Here is a 20,068-nt window from a genome sequence, read left to right on the forward strand (position 1 = left end):
AAGGCCAATGGCATTTTGGGATGTATAAGTAGGGGCATTGCCAGCAGATCGAGGGACGTGATCGTTCCCCTCTATTCGACATTGGTGAGGCCTCATCTGGAGTACTGTGTCCAGTTTTGGGCCCCACACTACAAGAAGGATGTGGAGAAATTGGAGAGAATCCAGCAGAGGGCAACAAAAATGATTAGGGGACTGGAACACATGACTTATGAGGAGAGGCTGAGGGAACTGGGATTGTTTAGTCTATGGAAGAGAAGAATCAGGGGGGATTTGATAGCTGCTTTTAACTACCTGAAAGGTTTCAGAGTAACAGCCGTGTTAGTCTGTATTCGCAAAAAGAAAAGGAGTACTTGTGGCACCTTAGAGACTAACCAATTTATTTGAGCATAAGCTTTCGTGAGCTACAGCTCACTTCATTGGATGCATACTGTGGAAACTGCAGAAGACATTATATACACAGAGACTATGAAACAATACCTCCTCCCACCCCACTCTCCTGCTGGTAATAGCTTATCTAAAGTGATCACTCTCCTTACAATGAGTATGATAATCAAGTTGGGCCATTTCCAGCACAAATCCAGGTTCTCACCCTCCGCCCGCCCCCCCCCCCCCCCCCAAAGAGGATGGATCTAGACTATTCTCAGTGATAGCAGATGACAGGACAAGGAGTAATGGTCTCAAGCTGCAGTGGGGGAGGTTTAGGTTGGGTATTAGGAAAAACTTTTTCACTAGGAGGGTGGTGAAACACTGGAATGCGTTACCTAGGGAGGTGGTGGAATCCCCTTCCTTAGAAGTTTTTAAGGTCAGGCTTGACAAAGCCCTGGCTGGGATGATTTAGTTGGGATTGGTCCTGCTCTGGGCAGGGGGTTGGACTAGATGGCCTCCAGAGGTCCCTTCCAACTTTGTTATTCTATGATTCTATGATTCTGTGAACTCACAAGGCCCCTTCCTGCCCAACATCTCAAAGACTCCCACAAAATAACATGACTCCAGGAGGTGGGGATTTTAGTAAAGCACCAAACAGCAAGAGACTTGTGATAAAGTCACAAGAGTTCCAAATCCTGTAACACTGAAAAGCTGTAACAAGCCACATTTATATCCAGAAGCGCCAGGCATTTTGCCTTCTCCTAATTCCTGTTCATAATGTTTGCCTTTCAGCATCGAAAGGCCGGTCTGTTACAATAGTCTCGGTGTCTATTTCAGATTGCAAGTGCTTCAGGGCATGGACTGCTGCCTTGCTGGTTTTTACAGCGCTCACCCTATGGAAACGGGCATTATTATCCACAGCGGTGCATCAACTCATGGCTACCATTCAGCAGCGCCTGGCCTTATTTTCCAGCTCTGGATTCACTCTGAGTGAGTTGCACTGGCTGGGATATTGCAGCGTCCCCCAAAAACAAATCAAATCACCTTCGCCTCACTCTCAGCCACCCCCCACTTTTTTCCAATTAATTTTGTTGTCTATTTGCTGCCTGCGTCTCCTCGCAATCCCCTGGGCACGACCATTATCGATGCCCAGCGGAGCCACTTTGCGCTTCCTTTTCAACAAGCCCCGGTGGAATTTGCTTTGGTTACCTGGCTTTAATGAGGCAGCCGAGGCTCACGTCTTCCTCCATGGGGAGGGAGTTGTGGGTCTGCTTCTAAACTCTACATTGGGCCAGGCATCAGTGTGGCCAGATGTGGCCTCTGGGTTTGGCTGGTTTTTTGGTGCCCACCTCCAGACATCTCAGTCCTGGTTTTCAGCACCCAGGATGCAAATTCAAGCAAAGAGATCACCCCTCTCCCTCAATTTTGAATCCCTCCCCTGGCTACCCCTTCTCTAGCACATCAGACTTCCATGGTCTTCACTTTCAAGGCTCTTCCTGGCACATTCCGCTCCCCGCCAAGACCACCACGCTGACCACTGAGAATAACTAACAGGCAAATGTGATGCTGGAAGATGTAAACATGGGAATCTCGAGGAGTAGCAGAGCGGTTACGTGCCCTCTGCATTTGGCCCTGGGGTGACCGCTGCTGGGATCCTGTGGCCAGTCCTGGGGGCCACTGTTCAAAGAAGGATGCTGAGACGTTGGAAAGGGTTCAGAGAAAAGCTGCAAGCATGATGAAAGGATGGGAAAACTTGGACTCCAGGAGCTGAGTTGGTTTATTTTAACACAGAGGAGGTGGAGGGGGGAGGATCAGGACCTACACGAGGAACAAATATTAAATAATGGACTTGCCAGTCTAGCCAACAAAGCTCTAACAAGATCCAATGGCAGGAAGTTGAATTAAATGAATTCAGACTGGAAATAAGACGTACGTTTTTCACAGGGAGGGTAATTAACCCTTGGAATGATTTACCAGGGGTCACGGTGGGTTCCCCATCATTGGGGATTTTTATATCAAACCTGAATGTTTTTCTAAAAGATCTGTGGTAGCTCAGACAGGAATTGTTTCGGGGAAGTTCTCTGGCCTGTGTTATACAGGAGGTCAGACTAGATGATCACAATGGCCCCTTCTGGCCTTCCAATCTATGGGATCTATGAACATTTGGACTTAAACCAGCTGCAGCTGCATTGGAGTCAATAGGGCCAGATCCCTGGCTGGTGGCAATCGGCCACAGCTCCATCAGAGTCAATGGGGAGAGCCCCCAGCTGGTGTGAATCAGCCATCGCTCCATTGGAGTCAATGGGGCAGGCCCCCAGCTGGTGTCAGTGGGTGCTGTTCCATTACTGCCATCAAGTCGGCATCACTCCATCATTTAAATACTGACCCACACCCACTGAGGCCAGCTGGGGATCTGGCCCCCTTGCCATTTGCAAACACGGAAATGATCGGTTAAGGCACCTAAAGGTTCATGACAGGACCTGAGCGCTGCTGAAAACTCAGATTGTGTGTTATTGTCACCTTCGAAATAAGAGGTGAAAACTTGACCAGAGCTTTGCCATTGATGTCACTGGAGCCAGGACTTCACCCAACCTCAGGAAGAACACGGAGCCATTTCCATTGGGCATTTTGGGTCATTTCCCTCCAACGCATCAACCATGGACATAAAATTGGCCAGCCCAGGCCAGACCCAAGATCTGTCTAGTTCAGTATCTCCGGCAACAGAAACATAACAAGCTTCAGAGAAAGCACTGGAGAAATGTGGGGTAATCTGTCTCCCTTCCTGATCACTAAGAGTGATAATCTTCAACCCCGAAGCATGAGGATATATAACCCTTCCAATAAGCCACATTCATTGGGAAGTGCCCAATATGCATCAGAGCCTCAGGGAAATGAGTCGTTTTCTGCCCTCTGCCCAGACACAGAACTTGCAGATGCCATATTTCAAAAGATGCTTTATATGAATATACTAAAATCAACTAGAGAAATTAGCACATTTGGGTTTAGATTCAAGACTGATTATGCCACCGGCATCTGTTGATCAGAAGCGATCTTTGTTGGGAGAGCAGAGGTGTGCAGACTGGGGTTCAGTCCTTTCATTTAATTTCGAATGTCATCATTTTGTCTCCTCCCAGCTCTGGGGCTGTCATCTGAAAAGGACAGAGTGTGGGTGTGGGTGGATGAGATGACCTCTTGAGGTCCCTTCCAGCCTTATATCACTATGATTCCATACTTGGGTGGCTGGTTGCATGTGTATGGGGATGGTTGGCTGGATGGCTGTGGATAGGGACGTATGAGTGGCTGGATGGAGGTGTATGGGAATGGATAGATATGTGTGGTGACAGATGCATGGACACAGAGTCACCGAGATCGGGGCCCCATCACATCAGGCGCCACCCAGACACAGAGTCACAGAGATCAGGGCTCCCTTGCACTGCGTGCTGCAGAGGATCCCTGCTCAGAAGAGTTCCCCGTGTAAAGAGAGAAAAGAAGGAGGATCTCCCCCCTGGTCCAGATGGAGATGTTATAAACAGAGGCCATCCCATCGCTCTGTCCTACCTGTCTCAGGCAGGGCAGTGGCTCCACCGATGGTCTCGGTCATAGTTGTCTGTGCTGGAACACCAGAACTTCCCGCTGGCCTCCGCCAAGTTGGTGCAGGTGTGGAATTTAAACTTCTTGTAGATGAAGGGGAAGACACAGGGCTTGCCGTGGGAGGGGCGGTCGTAGTCTGCAGACCAAACACACCGGACTGTGGTTGAACACTGTAGCCAGGATCACAGGCAGTGCAAAGCAAATGTAGGTGGCATCAGACCACGAGCAAACACTTTGTTAGATAGTTCTCTCCCCAGCTTAGGGCTAGAGGGGAGAACGCTGCCCTGTGACAGGGGCAGAGCAATGGGAGACTTGGGTGCTATGCCTGGCTCTGCTGTGTGACCTTTAGCAAGGCACAGCCCAACTCCATGCGTCAGTTTCCCCACTTCTGCAACATGGAGCAAAGGAGCCAAAGATGCCAAAGGGATAGGCAAAAAATGTCTGTGCTGTCAGGGGTTGCGTATGTGAAATGTGTTCATCATCTGTGGGTCCGTGGGGAAGTGCATTTAGCCAGTTTATACACACACTGGTGGTTAGATTCAGCCACACCCCAGATGTGTTTTGGGGGTACATCCTCTGTGGTTATTATGTGCATTAGTCAAGGCCTCTAGATACTCATGTGAGATACTCACCAGCAACCACATACCACACAACAGAACCACTAACCCAGAAACCTATCCTTGCAACAAAACCCGTTGCTAACTGTGCCCACATATCTATTCAGGGGACACCATCACAGGGCCTAATAACATCAGCCACACTATCAGTGGCTCGTTCACCTGCACATCCACCAATGTGATATATGCCATCATGTGCCAGCAATGCCCCTCTGCCATGTACATTGGTCAAACTGGACAGTCTCTACGTAAAAGAATAAATGGACACAAATCAGATGTCAAGAATTATAACATTCATAAACCAGTCGGAGAACACTTCAATCTCTCTGGTCACGCGATTACAGACATGAAAGTTGCGATATTACAACAAAAAAACTTCAAATCCAGACTCCAGAGAGAAACTTTTGAATTGGAATCAATTTGCAAATTGGATTCAATTAACTTAGGCTTGAATAGAGACTGGGAGTGGCTAAGTCACTCAAAGATTCACTCAAAGAATCAATCCTGAAGCACTTACATGAGAGGAAAGTGATCAGGAACAGTCAGCATGGATTCACCAAGGGAAGGTCATGCCTGACTAATCTAATCGCCTTCTATGATGAGATTACTGGTTCTGTGGATGAAGGGAAAGCAGTGGATGTATTGTTTCTTGACTTTAGCAAAGCTTTTGACATGGTCTCCCACAGTATTCTTGTCAGCAAGTTAAAGAAGTATGGGCTGGATGAATGCACTATAAGGTGGGTAGAAAGTTGGCTAGATTGTTGGGCTCAAAAGGTAGTGATCAATGGCTCCATGTCTAGTTGGCAGCCGGTGTCAAGTGGAGTGCCCCAGGGGTCGGTCCTGGGGCCGGTTTTGTTCAATATCTTCATAAATGATCTGGAGGATGGTGTGGATTGCACTCTCAGCAAATTTGCGGATGATACTAAACTGGGAGGAGTGGTAGATACGCTGGAGGGGAGGGATAGGATACAGAGGGACCTAGACAAATTGGAGGATTGTGCCAAAAGAAATCTGATGAGGTTCAATAAGGATAAGTGCAGGGTCCTGCACTAAGGATGGAAGAACCCAATGCACCGCTACAGACTAGGGACCGAATGGCTCGGCAGCAGTTCTGCGGAAAAGGACCTAGGGGTGACAGTGGACAAGAAGCTGGATATGAGTGAGCAGTGTGCCCTTGTTGCCAAGAAGGCCAATGGCATTTTGGGATGTATAAGTAGGGGCATAGCGAGCAGATCGAGGGACGTGATCGTCCCCCTCTATTCGACATTGGTGAGGCCTCATCTGGAGTACTGTGTCCAGTTTTGGGCCCCACACTACAAGAAGGATGTGGAGAAATTGGAGAGAGTCCAGCGAAGGGCAACAAAAATGATTAGGGGTCTAGAACACATGACTTATGAGGAGAGGCTGAGGGAGCTGGGATTGTTTAGCCTGCAGAAGAGAAGAATGAGGGGGGATTTGATAGCTGCTTTCAACTACCTGAGAGGTGGTTCCAGAGAGGATGGTTCTAGACTATTCTCAGTGGTAGAAGAGGACAGGACAAGGAGTAATGGTCTCAAGTTGCAGTGGGGGAGGTTTAGGTTGGATATTAGGAAAAACTTTTTCACTACGAGGGTGGTGAAACACTGGAATGTGTTACCTAGGGAGGTGGTAGAATCTCCTTCCTTAGAAGTTTTTAAGGTCAGGCTTGACAAAGCCCTGGCTGGGATGATTTAATGGGGGATTGGTCCTGCTTTGAGCAGGGGGTTGGACTAGATGACCTCCTGAGGTCCCTTCCAACCCTGATATTCTATGATTCTATGAAGTCATTATTGAAGGTAACCTATTTCCCCTTGTTTTTTCCTACCCCCCCCCCCCCAGACATTCTTGTTAAACCCTGGATTTGTGCTGGAAATGGCCCAACTTGATTATCATACACATTGTAAGGAGAGTGATCACTTTAGATAAGCTATTACCAGCAGGAGAGTGGGGTGGGGGGAGGTATTTTTTCATGCTTTGTGTGTATAAAAAGATCTTCTACACTTTCCACAGTATGCATCCGATGAAGTGAGCTGTAGCTCACGAAAGCTTATGCTCAAATAAATTTGTTAGTCTCTAAGGTTCCAGAAGTACTCCTTTTCTTTTTGCGAATACAGACTAACACGGCTGTTACTCTGAAACCTGTCATGTGAGATCTGGGGCTCCTTTTGCTGAGTGCTGCCCAGGTAAAGAGTTTGCTGAGATTGTACCACTGAGTGCCACTCAGACAAAGAGTCACTGAGATCGGGGCCCCATCGCGCTGGACACTGCCTGGATACAGAGTCACTGAGATCAGGGTTGTGCCAGGCGCTGCCCAGACAGACAGAGATGGCAAATCCCTGTCTCAAAGTGCTGCCAATCTGAACAGCCAATAGAAGGAGCCCCACCACTCTAGGGTGATTTGGGGGATGGTTTTAAGAACTGTTGAACAGTTGCTACCCATGAACTTCAGCTTGCTCAGCTTTTCCTAAGGGACGGGGGATGGGGACCAAAAAGCCAACCAACCAGTTCCTAACTGACTCACCAAAGGAGTCTATGGCAAAGTCAGGAATTGAACCAGGCCTCAGTGAGCCGAACACCTTAACTGCAAGGCTCAGCTTCCTCCGCCCCCTGCCTTACCTGGTGTGGAGCAGTAAGTCCACTTCTTGTCCACGTCGTAATTCCTGGTGGTGCTGCACCACAGGTGTCCCGAGCTCTCCCCGTCGCTGGTGCAGGTGTAGTGCATTTGTTTGTTGTAGAGGAAGGGGAACGCACAGCTCTTTCCTGCTGCGTTCCCACCCAGGACTAGGGAGGCAAAGGGAGGTGGTTATAAACACTGCCAACATGCCCACCTGCCTACGGACTAACGGATGCTACATCCCAGTATGGCCCGGACACCCATCACGAACAGCCAAGAAATCTCATGTAGGCTTTCATGGATTCATAGATCCCAAGGCCAGACAGGACCACTGGGATCATCTAGTCTGAAGTCATGTAGAACACAGGCCAGCGAGTGTTCCCCGATTCTCTCTGTGTTGAACCCAATGACTTGGGTTTCACTAAAGTATCTTCTAGAATGGCATCCAGTTTGAATTTGAAGACATCATCATGGCTAAAGAATCTTTCAGGAAGGCCAACAGGAACCTGGCTTCCCAAAACCCACTGACCCTATCGGTTCTAGATCTAATTTTCTGGCTTCTCCTAGACCCTGGCCTTGAACTTTCCCTGAAGGAATCCTTAGAGGCTCATTCAGGTGCTGGAAAGGGCGTGTTGCAAGCCACAATCCCACCCATCAATCACGTAGACTCCAATTGCCCAATTCCCATTGGCATCAAAGTGTCACAACTCCTCACTGGCTCAGGAGCACAGCAGAGATTCAGTGAAACCAAAATGTGTTGTGAATTTCTGTCAGTTTTGTCAGATTGTTCGTGTCGGAAAAATGATGAGAAACATTCAGAAAAAATCTATACTCCAATTCGAAATGACTTTTGCTTTCAAAATGTCTTCTTTTCTCTTAAACCCCAAATGTAGAAAGTTTAAAAAATGCTCAAACTTGAAATGAAATGTTCTGCTCAACCCAAAGGGATTTTTTCCCTTAAATTTTCAGTTCAATGAAAATTTTTAAAAAATCATTTTTCTGGATAACCCAAAACAAACATTTTTGTAATTTTTGGATTCGCTGAAAATTTCAGACATTTCGTCTTAGGCATCCGCTCGAAACCATTTCCCTGACTTTGCAATGGAATGACAATTAAAAAAATTTAAAAAAAGAACTTTCATGATCCACCTGAAATGATTTTTTCCCTCTGGTTTTTGGGTTCACTGATAATTTCGAAAACATTCATTTTCATGGCAACCCACAAGTTTCCCCCCTGATTTTTCAGAATCATCACCAAGCCACAAATTAGTTATTTTCCCAACTGAGAGAACATAGGAAGCGGACTGGACACATTACTGGTATCGGGGCAGTCGCTCCACAGCTTATTCCGGTCGTAATTGTGGGTTGTGGCGCACCAGAAATGTCCCATCTTGTCTCCAGCGTTGGTGCAGGTGTAAAATAGCTGTTTTTTGTAGACAAAAGGAAACGTGCAGCGCTGGCCATTGGAGTTCCCCCCGTAGGCTGCAAAGGCAATGAGCAAAGCAGAGTGAATGCGAAAAAGTTTTCTTAGCAAAAAAGAAAAGCTGGTGTGTGGGTGTGTGTGTATGTGTGTCTCATCTCACTGCTGCAGTGAAAGCCAAAGATAATTTTTTACAATGGATGAATGGCATTGTGGTCAGCCCAGGGTTCCATCTAGCCTGCTCTCCCATCTCTGGTGGCCACATTACAAGGAGGTGCTAGGCAATTTGGCTGCACGGGGGAAGCCATTTGTAGCACACAACCCCTCCAGCGAGCTCCATTTGGCCTGCAAGACCGGGTGACAGCACTCCCTGTGCTAGGGGAGGGAGATGGGACATACCAGCACGTCCTCCACAAACTCTTACCTCTGTGCCAACACAGAGTGCTCTGATTGCAGCTGGGACTCACCCTCGCTAAAGCAGAAGCACCGGAGATGGTCTTTGTCATAGTTGGGAGTGGTAGCACACCAGGGCCTTCCCATCTGGTCATCGACAGCCGTACAGCTGTGGTGGGTCTTACCCTTATAGATGAAAGGGAAGACACAAGGGGAGCTCTCCGAACTCCCCCCCCACCACTGGTGGAGAAAGAGGCAAGGAAGGAAAGGGTTAAAACAGGGCAGAAGGCAGGATGCAGGGTGGGCAATTTGCTGGGAGAACTGAGTGCGAATTTTCCCAACAAAACAATTTTTTAATGTGGAAAAATGCCAGTTGCTGGGGTGGGTTCCAGGAAGACTGTGGCCAAACGCCTGGACATGGGCCAGACCCAGGGCTGGTCGCTGTCCTCGGTTGTGCAGGCCGTGTAGACCTTGCCATTGTAGGTGAAGGGGAAGACGCAGGGGGCAGAGTCGGAGCCTGGCCATGAACAAGGGGCAGAGATCAGAAAAGGGGGAGATGGCCACCAGGAGGCCCCTCAAAGACTAGCAGGGAGAGCCCTGGGCCGGGGGTCAGGATGCCTGGGAGGAGAGGGGAGGGGAGTGTAGTGGTTAGAGCAGGGGGGATGGAATCCAGGACTCCTGGGTTCTCTCCCTGGCTCTGGGAAGGGAGCAGAGTGTAGTGGTCAGAGCAGGGTGGGCCGAGAAACTCCTGCTGTCCTTCTCTGACCCCCTGGTATGTCACGCACTACTTCACAAAACACACTGTTTCAGAGTAGCAGCCGTGTTAGTCTGTATTTGCAAAAAGAAAAGGAGGACTTGCGGCACAGCTCACTTAGAATCGTAGAATCTCAGGGTCGGAAGGGACCTCAGGAGGTGTCTAGTCCAACCCCCTGCTCGAAGCAGGACCAACCACAATTTTTGCCCCAAATGGCCCCCTCAAGGATTGAACTCACAACCCTGGGTTTAACAGGCCAATGCTCAAACCACTGAGCTATCCCTCCCCCAAAACATCACATCCCTGCATTGGCCGGGAATTGAACGCGGGTCAACTGCTTGGAAGGCAGCTATGCTCACCACTATCCCACCAATGCATCTAACTTCATTGAAAGCTCATGCTCAAATAAATTGGATAGTCTCTAAGGTGCCACAGGTCCTCCTTTTCTTTTTGCGAAAACACACTGTGCTACTCTACACAACGACAACATGACCCACTGCACTACACAAGCACACTGCCACACGGCATCCACTACACCACAGCCCCCACGCCATGCCACGAATCAGCAACACACTGCTCCACTACCCACAGTGTATTACACTCTGCAACTCAACAGTACCCTGAAGAACACCACACTGCACAATGTGCTGCTCCACAACACAGTTTGTTACACTTCACACCACACAGCTACAGACTGCTCCTCAGTTCACACTCTCCTACACTGCTCCACATCACAGAATCTACTACACAACACAACAGTCAGCTCCACAACACAACAGCACACTGCTCCACAACATGCATTCTATTACACAACAAAACACACTGCTCCACATCACAACACACTGCTCCACAACATGCACTCCACTCCACTATACAACACACCACTCCCCAACTGCACTGCAACACACTGTTCCACAACTCATACTTTAGAACACAACATAGCAGCACACTGCTCCACAACACAACAGCACACTGCTCCAGAACATGCACTCCGCTGCACACCAACACCCTGCTGCACAGCCACACACTCTACCACACTACACACCAACACACACTGACCTGAGACAGCCCCTGCCTCTCTTACCCTGGGTCCCTTTGCGAGCAGTGCCAGGGCCCAGGCCAGGATGCATGTGGCTGGGAGCGAAGCCATTGTCCTGTCCTCACTGTCCCGGTCCTGGAGCCCCAGCCCCATATATACGGCCTCCCTTGGGGGCTCTTCCCCTTGGCTGCTCCCCAGGGGATTCCCTGTTCACCAGATGGTTTGCCACCTCACTACCCTACCATGCCCATGGCATATCATGAACCCTCTATTTCCTGAAACCTGAGCCCCCCTTGCCCACTTGCCTTGGCCAGGCTGTCTCATTGTCCTCCCCAAAGCCACCCCCAAAGCCCAGGGGACCAGATCCACAAAGGGATTCAAAATCAGTGGAAATTAGTTGCTTAAATACCCACATGGATCCACAGAAGGGAGAGATTCAATCCCTCCAGGATACGGCAGCCGGGAATTTTTGCCACAAATATCCAGCTGGAAAGACAGCTCCTGTGCAAGAGAAACAGCACAGAAGAAATTGTCAAGATTTCAATTTTTTAGGATGGAAATTGTTCTGTGATGGCGACTTTGCAGAATGGGGTATTTGGGAGATTTTGACTTTTCAGGATGGGAAATTTTGTCAAAATATTGACGATTTTCACAGCAGGGGAAATCCATTGCCTTCCCACCTCTACTCCTGCACCACATCTATATAGCAACCATGGCTCCCCGGCCCCTCCCTGCTCCTCAGCAGTTTTACACTGAGCCATGTTCCCCTCCCCAGCAAACTACAGGAGCAAGCATGGTTAGCTTTCTGCTGTAGTAGGCTGTTATCCTCTCTCCAGCCCTAAAGAAGGAATGCCAGCCGCTGTCCATACCCCTGCATGAAAGCAGCAGCTTGTCAAAGTCAACTGACGCTGTTCTCAGCATCTCTGACAATCAGTTTATCACCAGGAGCCACTCCTTCTTGGATCACACCCATTTCACAGGTTCCTTGCCAGAATTTGGGGCCTTGGTGCAGTTGGCACCATTCCATGGCAAACAGGCAATTCTGAGGAACATGAGCATTACCTAGGTCTGTTTACATGCCCACCCACTAATTCCTGAGTATATTTCCTTTCCACCAAGCAAACCTGGCAGCTGGTGTCTGGCAGCTGGTCCTTAGGAGGAAAGCATCCGTCACAATGAATTCATCACAATGTATGGTTCCTGCCACCAAGGGCTGGGAAAAACAGTGTGAGGGGGCTGTGGGTCGGGATTGAGGAGCACCGATGGAGTCGGGGGAGAGGAAGGAGACCAGGACCAGGTTACCAGGGGGGTTACAAGATATAAGGAGAGACATTGCAACAGCTGGGGGTGTGGGGAGCAAGGCTAGGATAGCAGAGGCTGTAGGTTGGGATTGAAGGGCACTGGTTGTAGAGATGGCAGGGAGGAAGCAGCCCAGACACAGAGTCACCGAGATCGGGGCCCCCTCACACTGGGTGCTGCCCAGACACAGAGTCACTGAGATTAGGGCCCCCTTGCACTGGGTGTTGCCCAGACAAAGAGTCACTGAGATCGGGGCCCCGTCGTGCCGGGCGCTGCCCAGACACAGAGTCACCGAGATCGGGGCCCCCTCGCACTGGGTGTTGCCCAGACACAGTCACTGAGATCGGGGCCCCGTCGTGCCGGGCACTGCCCAGACACAAAGTCACTGAGATCGGGGCCCCCTCACGCCGGGCGCAGCCCAGATACAGAGTCACTGAGATCTGGGCCCCGTCAGGACAGGTGCTGCCCAGACACAGAGTCACCGAGATCGGGGCCTCATCACACTAAGTGCTGTACAGACACAGAATAAGAGACAGTCCCTGACCCCAGAATTTCACAGTTTTAATGGGCAGCACATAGGATGAAAGGAAAACTCTCCTCCCCCTACTACAGTTGAAGAACAGAGGCTATGGGGACGCAGAGGGACTTGTCCAGGTCTTGTGGTGCTGGGAGCTGAGCCCTGATCTTCTACATCACAAACCAAGAAACCAATTCTTCCTGTGGGGAAAACTGAGGCACACTGCAACCTCAAACCTCAAAGGCACTTAGGAATCTAAATCCCATTGGTTTCCATGCAATCCAGGTGCCTAATTCCCTTTGGGGATCTACAGTCTGCTCACGGTCAGACAGTGACTTGCTAGAAGAGTAGAATCAGCTGTCTTAAAACCCACCCACATGGGGGAGCACTGCGGGGGCTGATGGGATATATATATACTGCCCCCACCTGAAGAACCTGACAGAGAACCCAGCCGGATCCATTCGGGAGGGATGGGGGGTGATGAAGTGGGGATTTCTTGTAATATTTTGTATGAATAGCCTATCTGCCTCAGTTTCCCCTGTATGCAGCATTATCTAGGTGGTGGGAAAAGGTTGGTTACTCTCTGCAGAGACCCAGGTGTTCTGGACGCCCAGATGGCCAGGGCCTGGGCCCTGGGTCATGGAGAGTAAGCAAAGACAATGGTCAGGCCAATTGTCCAGACATTTGGTACCTAGCAACTAAGGACCATGGCCCATCCCGCTGCAGGAAGCTGGACAGGTTTCCCCAGAAGACCAAAGGACTGAGGAGGGATCAGGTGGCGGCTGTTACATGTGGGGCAGCTGGCAGATGGAAACTTTCCTGAACTTTGAGTTCGCTTGCCTATTTGATTTTTTACATGCTTACTAATATATGTAAACAAAGGACAAAGAGACTGTGTATGTTTCTTCTGCCTGGCTAGCTGGGTTTGTTACAGATAAGAGCAGTTAAAGAGTTACTGGACATGGTGGGAGTGTAATATATGAGTACACACTTGCAGATTGCCTCAGCTCTTATCTCAAGGCAAGATTAGAAAGGCCAAGGCACAAAACGAGATCAAACTATCTAGGGACATAAAGGGTAACAAGAAAACAGCCTACAAATACATTAGAAGCAAGAGGAAATCCAAGGACAGAGTTATTCAATGAGGGCAGAAAGACAATAACAGAAAATGTGGAAATGGCAGAGGTGATTAATGACTTCTTTGTTTTGGTTTTCACCAAGAAGGTTGGTGGTGATTGGACATCTAACATAGTGAATGCCAGTGAAAATGAGGTAGGATCAGAGTCTAAAATAGGGAAAGAACAAATCAAAAATTACTTAGCCAAGTTAGATGTCTTCAAATCACCAGGGTCTGATGAAATGCATCCTAGAATCCTCAAGGAGCTGACTGAGGAGATATCTGAGCCATTAGCAATTATCTTTCAAAAGTCATGGAAGATGGGAGACATTCCAGAAGACTGGGAAAGGGCAAATATAGTGCCCATCTATAACAAGGGAAATAAGGACAACCTGGGGAATTACAGACCAGTCAGCTTAACTTCTGTACCTGGAAAGATAATGGGGCAAATAATCAAGAAATCAATTTGCAAACACCTGGAAGATAATGAGGTGATAAGTAACTGTCAGCTTGGATTTGTCAAGAACAAATCATGTCAGACCAACCTGATAGCTTTCTTTGACAGGGTAACCAGCCTTGTGGATGCGGGGAAGCAGTAGATGTGGTATATCTTGACTTTAGTAGGGCTTTTGATATTCTCTCACATGACCATCTCATAAACAAACTAGGGAAATACAACCTAGATGGAGCTACTATAGGGTGGGTGCATAACTAGTTGGAAAATCATTCCCAGAGAGTAGTTATCAATGGTTCACAGTCGTGCTGGAAGGACATAACGAGTGGGGTCCCACAGGGATTGGTTCTGAGTCCAGTTCTGTTCAATATTTTCATCAATGATTTAGATAATGGCATAGAGTACACTTATAAAGTTTGTGGATGATACCAAGCTGGGAGGGGTTGCAAGGAGGATAGGATTATAATTTAAAATGATCTGGACAAACTGGAGAAATGGTCTGAAGTAAATAGGATGAAATTCAGTAAGGATAAATGCAAAGTACTCCATTTAGGAAGGAACAATCAGTTGCACACATACAAAATGGGAAATGACGGCCTAGGAAGGAGTACTGCGGAAAGGGATCTGGGGGTCAGAGTGGATCACAAGCTAAATATGAGTCAACAGTGTAACACTGTTGCAAAAAAAGCAAACGTCATTCTGGGCTGTATTAGCAGGAGTGTTGTAAGCCAGACAGGAGAAGTAATTCTTCCGCTCTACTCCGCACTGATTAGGCCTCAACTGGAGGGCTAACACAGAGGGGAACACTGGAGGGAAAGAAAAGCCAGTGTTCTCAGTGGTAGCTGATGACAGAACAAGGAGTAATGGTCTCAAGTTGCAGTGGGGGAGGTTTAGGTTGGATATTAGGAAAAACTTTTTCACTAGGAGGGTGGTGAAACACTGGAATGCATTACCTAGGGAGGTGGTAGAATCTCCTTCCTTAGAAGTTTTTAAGGTCAGGCTTGACAAAGCCCTGGCTGGGATGATTTAATGGGGGATTGGTCCTGCTTTGAGCAGGGGGTTGGACTAGATGACCTCCTGAGGTCCCTTCCAACCCTGATATTCTATGATTCATTCTCTCAGCAGTTCCTGAGACCTTACCCTTTCTCTCAGGGGTCCCAGCATAAAACTCCCTCCTGCTGCAGGCAAATACTTTAACCTGAGCTCCATGGAAAAAATCATTACCAAGGAGCAGGTCAAATAGGAGGTGTTCCATTACCCCCACAGTCAAAACACTTTCCAAACCTTCCCACACCACATAGATTTTAGCTAGTGATACAAAGAATCTGCTTTCGCCCACCCCCACAATCTCTGCCATTTGGCCAGGTAACATATGGGCCTTTGGGACCACCCTCTGCTTACCCAGAGAGTTCTGGGCCCCTGTATCCTTCTGCCCCAAGTACTCCCTGCTGTTAATTTGGACAGCCTTAACAAGCTCCATATCTGGTTCTGCAGAGGCTACCCTCAGAGAACCAATATGGTAGGTTTCAATTGCTTGGGGGGGTTCTGTGGTGAGGACAGCAGGACTAACATGAGCTATTGGTTGCCTGCTTCCTCCTAGCACAGGGCATTTATTCCTCAGGTGATCAGTGGAATTACACTGATCGCACCTTTTGGGCTCTTCTGCTTTTACAGGAGATTTGGGATGAGGGTTAGAGGAATGTTTTTGGGTAAGGGAATGTTTAGGCTCCCAACCCCCTTCTCTCTTCCCAGGGGCAAAATGGGATCCTCCCTTCCCACCAGTTTTAAACCCCCTTTTCTGTGGCCTGCCCTCAATAGATGCCTGAGTTTCTTCGAAGGCATCAGCAAGAGATGCCATCTCATCCACAGACTTTACATCCTTGTCCCATAGACACGGCTTCACATCAGCCTAACATACGCTAAGGAAATGCTCTTGAGCAACAAGATCCAACATCCCCTCAAAACTTGCCACCTCTTTGTCCCTCACCCATTTTCCCAACAAATCTTTCATTTTGTTCACATATTCCCCATTACTCATCCCAATATCCCTCTTAAGATTCCTAAATTTAACTCTATCTGTTTTAGGGGTAATCTGAAAACTTTGCAAAACAGTATCTTTAAATTTACAGGTTTCAGAGTAGCAGCCGTGTTAGTCTGTATTCACAAAAAGAACAGGAGGACTTGTGGCACCTTAGAGACTAACACATTTATTTGAGCATGAGCTTTCGTGAGCTACAGCCAATGAAGTGAGCTGCAGCTCACGAAAGCTGAAATAAATGTGTTAGTTTCTAAGGTGCCACAAGTCCTCCTTTTTTAAATTTACAATAGTCTAAAGCATCTTCACTAGGCATTCCATTGAATACATTTCGAGCTTTACCAGTTAATTTCGCAATCAGGGTAGGAACTCTCTTGTCACCAGGGATTTCATGTATTACGAACAGCCTGTCGAAGGTGGTCAGATATTCAGCACTATCATCCTCTTCACTGTATGCAGGACAGACGTGTTCCCATTTGCGGATTTTCGGAGTGATGGGCGTGATTGGGGTCGGGGGGTTCTGGGTCTGCTTGTCTAGCAGGGCCAGTTGCTGTTTTCTCTCTCTTCCTCTTTCTTCTTTCATTCCCTTTTCTTCTTCCCTGGCCCTTCTCTGTGCAGCCTCCTCTCTGGCTGCCTCTTTTTCTTTTTCTTCTCTCTCTCTTTTTCCTTTAGCTCCAGTTCTTTCAGTTGCAATGCTCTCTAGTGCTCCCTCTCCTTTTCTGCCACTCAAAAAGCTCCAACTTTGCAATCGCAACACTGCTTTCCCTCATTTTCCTGCTTTACTGTTCTTACTTCCCTTTTCCCTAAATAAGCAAACAGGAAATAACAAAACTGTGACCTCTTCCTGGCTGTACCTAGGCACTGCACTTAAGACTCACTTAAAATCACAAATATCCAGTGCTTGAAGTGTGAACTCCAGTTGGAGTAACAAGTTGCACATACACCCCGCTCGCTGCACCACTGTCACGTTCCCCTCTGGTGTTATCTGGATCGGTGATCTGCTCGGTCACTCCAATCCTTGATTCTGGGAGCCAGCCGTACCCTGCTCTGCTGTGAGAACCCCCACTCCCGGGCTGTTCACACACAGCCTCTGGCATGTAAGCTGCTTGGATTGTGCAACCGAATGACACCAGCCAATATCTCCAGTCTCAGCCCTGGTCTACACTACGAGGTTAGGTCAAATTTAGCCGCGTTAGGTTAATTTTATAAACAATGCGGCTACACAACCAACCCCATTCCATCGACCTAAAGCGCTCTTAAAATTGACGGCTGTACTCCTCCCAACCAGGGGAGTAGCGCTAAAATCGACCTGGCTGGGTTGAATTTGGGGTAGTGCAGATGCAGCATTGTGAAATTCAACAGAATTGGCCTCCAGGAGCTATCCCACAGTGCTCCAGTGTGATCACTCTGGACAGCACTTTCAACTCCGATGCACTAGCCAGGTACAAAGGAAAAGCCCCGGGAACTTTTGAATTTCATTTCCTGTTTGGTCAGCGTGGCGAGCTCAGCAGAAGAGGTGACCATGCCGTCCCAGAATCTCAAACGAGCTCCAGCATGGAGCGAACAGGAGACCCTGGATCTGATCGCTGTGTGGGGAGAAGGATCTGTGCAGGCAGAACTCCGATCCAGCAGAAGAAATGCTGATGTATGTGCCAAAATCGCACAGGGCATGGTGGGCAGAGGCTACACCAGGGACACACAGGAGAGCCGTGTGAACGTCAAGGAGCTCAGGCAAGCCGACCAAAAGACAAAGGAGGCAAACGGTTGCTCCGGGTCAGAGCCCCAGACATGCCGTTTCTATGATCAGCTGCATACCATTCTGGGGGGGACCCAACCAGTACCCCACCACTGTCCATGGACACCTGCAAGGGGGGGAGTCTCACGCAACACAGAGGAGGATTTTGTGGATGAGGAAGAGGAGGAGGAGAATGCGCAGCAGGCAAGCGGACATCAAGGGACATCATCATAGGGCCTAATCACATCAGCCACAGTATCAGAGGCTCGTTCACCTGCACATCTACCAATGTGATATATGCCATCATGTGCCAGCAATGCCCCTCTGCCATGTACATTGGTCAAACTGGACAGTCTCTACGTAAAAGAATAAATGGACACAAATCAGACGTCAAGAATTATAACATTCAAAAGCCAGTCGGAGAACACTTCAGTCTTTCTGGTCACTCGATTACAGACCTAAAAGTGGCAATACTTCAACAACTGGAAATGGCCCACCTTGTTTATCCCTACAAAAAGCTCCCCCCCGCCCACTCTCCTGCTGGTGATAGCTCACCTTAAGTGATCACTCTCGTTACAGTGTGTGTGGTAACACCCATTGTTTCATGTTCTCTAAGGATATAAATCTCCCCACTGTATTTTCCACTGAATGCATCCAGTGAAGTGGGCTGTAGCTCAAGAAAGCTTATGCTCAAATACATTTGTTAGTCTCTAAGGTGCCACAAGTCCTCCTTTTCTTTTTGCGAATACAGACTAACACAGCTGCTATTCTGAAACCTGTCACACAAACTTAGATGCTTCTCACCACAGGCTGGCTGGTTGTCCTTCAGCCTGTTGTCCCCTTTGATCTGTCACTTGGTGGTGGTGTCTGTAGATGGAGGTGGAAGAGAGAGGAAGAGCATGGAAAACGTCTCTCCTTTTATCATGTTCTTTCTTCCCCCTTGGCTTCAACCCCCGCCCTTCAGAATCAGGTGAGCATTACCTCATTGCAGTCCCAAGCTGACCAAAGGAAGGGGGGTGACTCACTCGAGAGTCCAACAGATCCTTTTGTGCTGCCTAGGCCAGCCCCCTGTGTTCCTCTGAGGCGAGGCTGGGCTGGGTTTGTCCCATTTATGTCCTGGTGAGGGGTGAACTGTCTCTCTGTTCTTGGAGAGTTTTTTCCTGGGCTTATTTTAGGTCATGAAGATACATTTTCAGCCTCATAACTAGATTCATGAAATTACAGCCGATAACATTACTTGTAACAATGATTAACATCACTATAACAACAATGCTCAGTGCATCATGAGCCTTCCGAAGACACCCAACATGACAAACTTTGCATTGGATACCACACAATCATTTTACGTGGATGAACATGGGGTGCTTGGTGTTCCCCCGAGATACAGAGTGTCACAGGGTGCATTTCAGGTACAATTAGGCCTGCTAAGGCGGCGGGGGTGGGACACTGGGAAACAAGGCTCTGTGGCGTGGGAGTTATGGGACACCTGTTTGCTGGAAACTAACCCCAATAAACATTGCATTGCCTGCACTCCTGGTCTTCTGCTTTCTGTCTGAGTGACACGAACCAGGAGAGAGGGTGAAGGGAAAGCCCTCTAACACCACCAATCAATTTCTCCCTGCCTGAAGAACTTCCTCCCTTTTGTAATCCATAGTTTGTTTATCAGCTATCAATCAATCAATCAATCAATCTCCCAAATCAATAACCGCCCTGGGTCTGTAATCTATGAGTTCTGGGTGCACTACCCAATCAATCAATCAATCAATCAATCAATCAATCAATCCCTGCCGCAGTAACCAGCTCAGGTCTTTAATCCATGGCTTCCATGTGAGCTAACATAGAATCATAGAATCATAGAATATCAGGGTTGGAAGGGACCCCAGAAGGTCATCTAGTCCAACCCCCTGCTCGAAGCAGGACCAATTCCCAGTTAAATCATCCCAGCCAGGGCTTTGTCAAGCCTGACCTTAAAAACCTCTAAGGAAGGAGATTCTACCACCTCCCTAGGTAACGCATTCCAGTGTTTCACCACCCTCTTAGTGAAAAAGTTTTTCCTAATATCCAATCTAAACCTCCCCCACTGCAACTCGAGACCATTA

The 20,068-nt window shown here is 48.4% G+C and overlaps 1 protein-coding gene across 1 annotated transcript; it reads right to left on the reverse strand.

The window, feature by feature from the left end:
• Window positions 1–3,326: 3,326 nt before the first annotated feature.
• Window positions 3,327–11,308, reverse strand: LOC125628462 (72 kDa type IV collagenase-like). Its single transcript, XM_048833503.2, has 6 exons — window positions 11,226–11,308; window positions 9,094–9,259; window positions 8,524–8,688; window positions 7,209–7,373; window positions 3,925–4,093; window positions 3,327–3,515 (listed from the first exon to the last, which is right to left on the reverse strand). The coding sequence occupies exons 2-5, from the start codon at window positions 9,164–9,166 to the stop codon at window positions 3,930–3,932; spliced, it is 567 nt and encodes a 188-aa protein (XP_048689460.2). The 5' UTR covers window positions 9,167–9,259; window positions 11,226–11,308; the 3' UTR covers window positions 3,327–3,515; window positions 3,925–3,929.
• Window positions 11,309–20,068: the final 8,760 nt, after the last annotated feature.

This window comes from Caretta caretta, chromosome 23 (assembly GCF_965140235.1).
Source record: "Caretta caretta isolate rCarCar2 chromosome 23, rCarCar1.hap1, whole genome shotgun sequence".
NCBI lineage: Eukaryota > Metazoa > Chordata > Testudines > Cheloniidae > Caretta > Caretta caretta.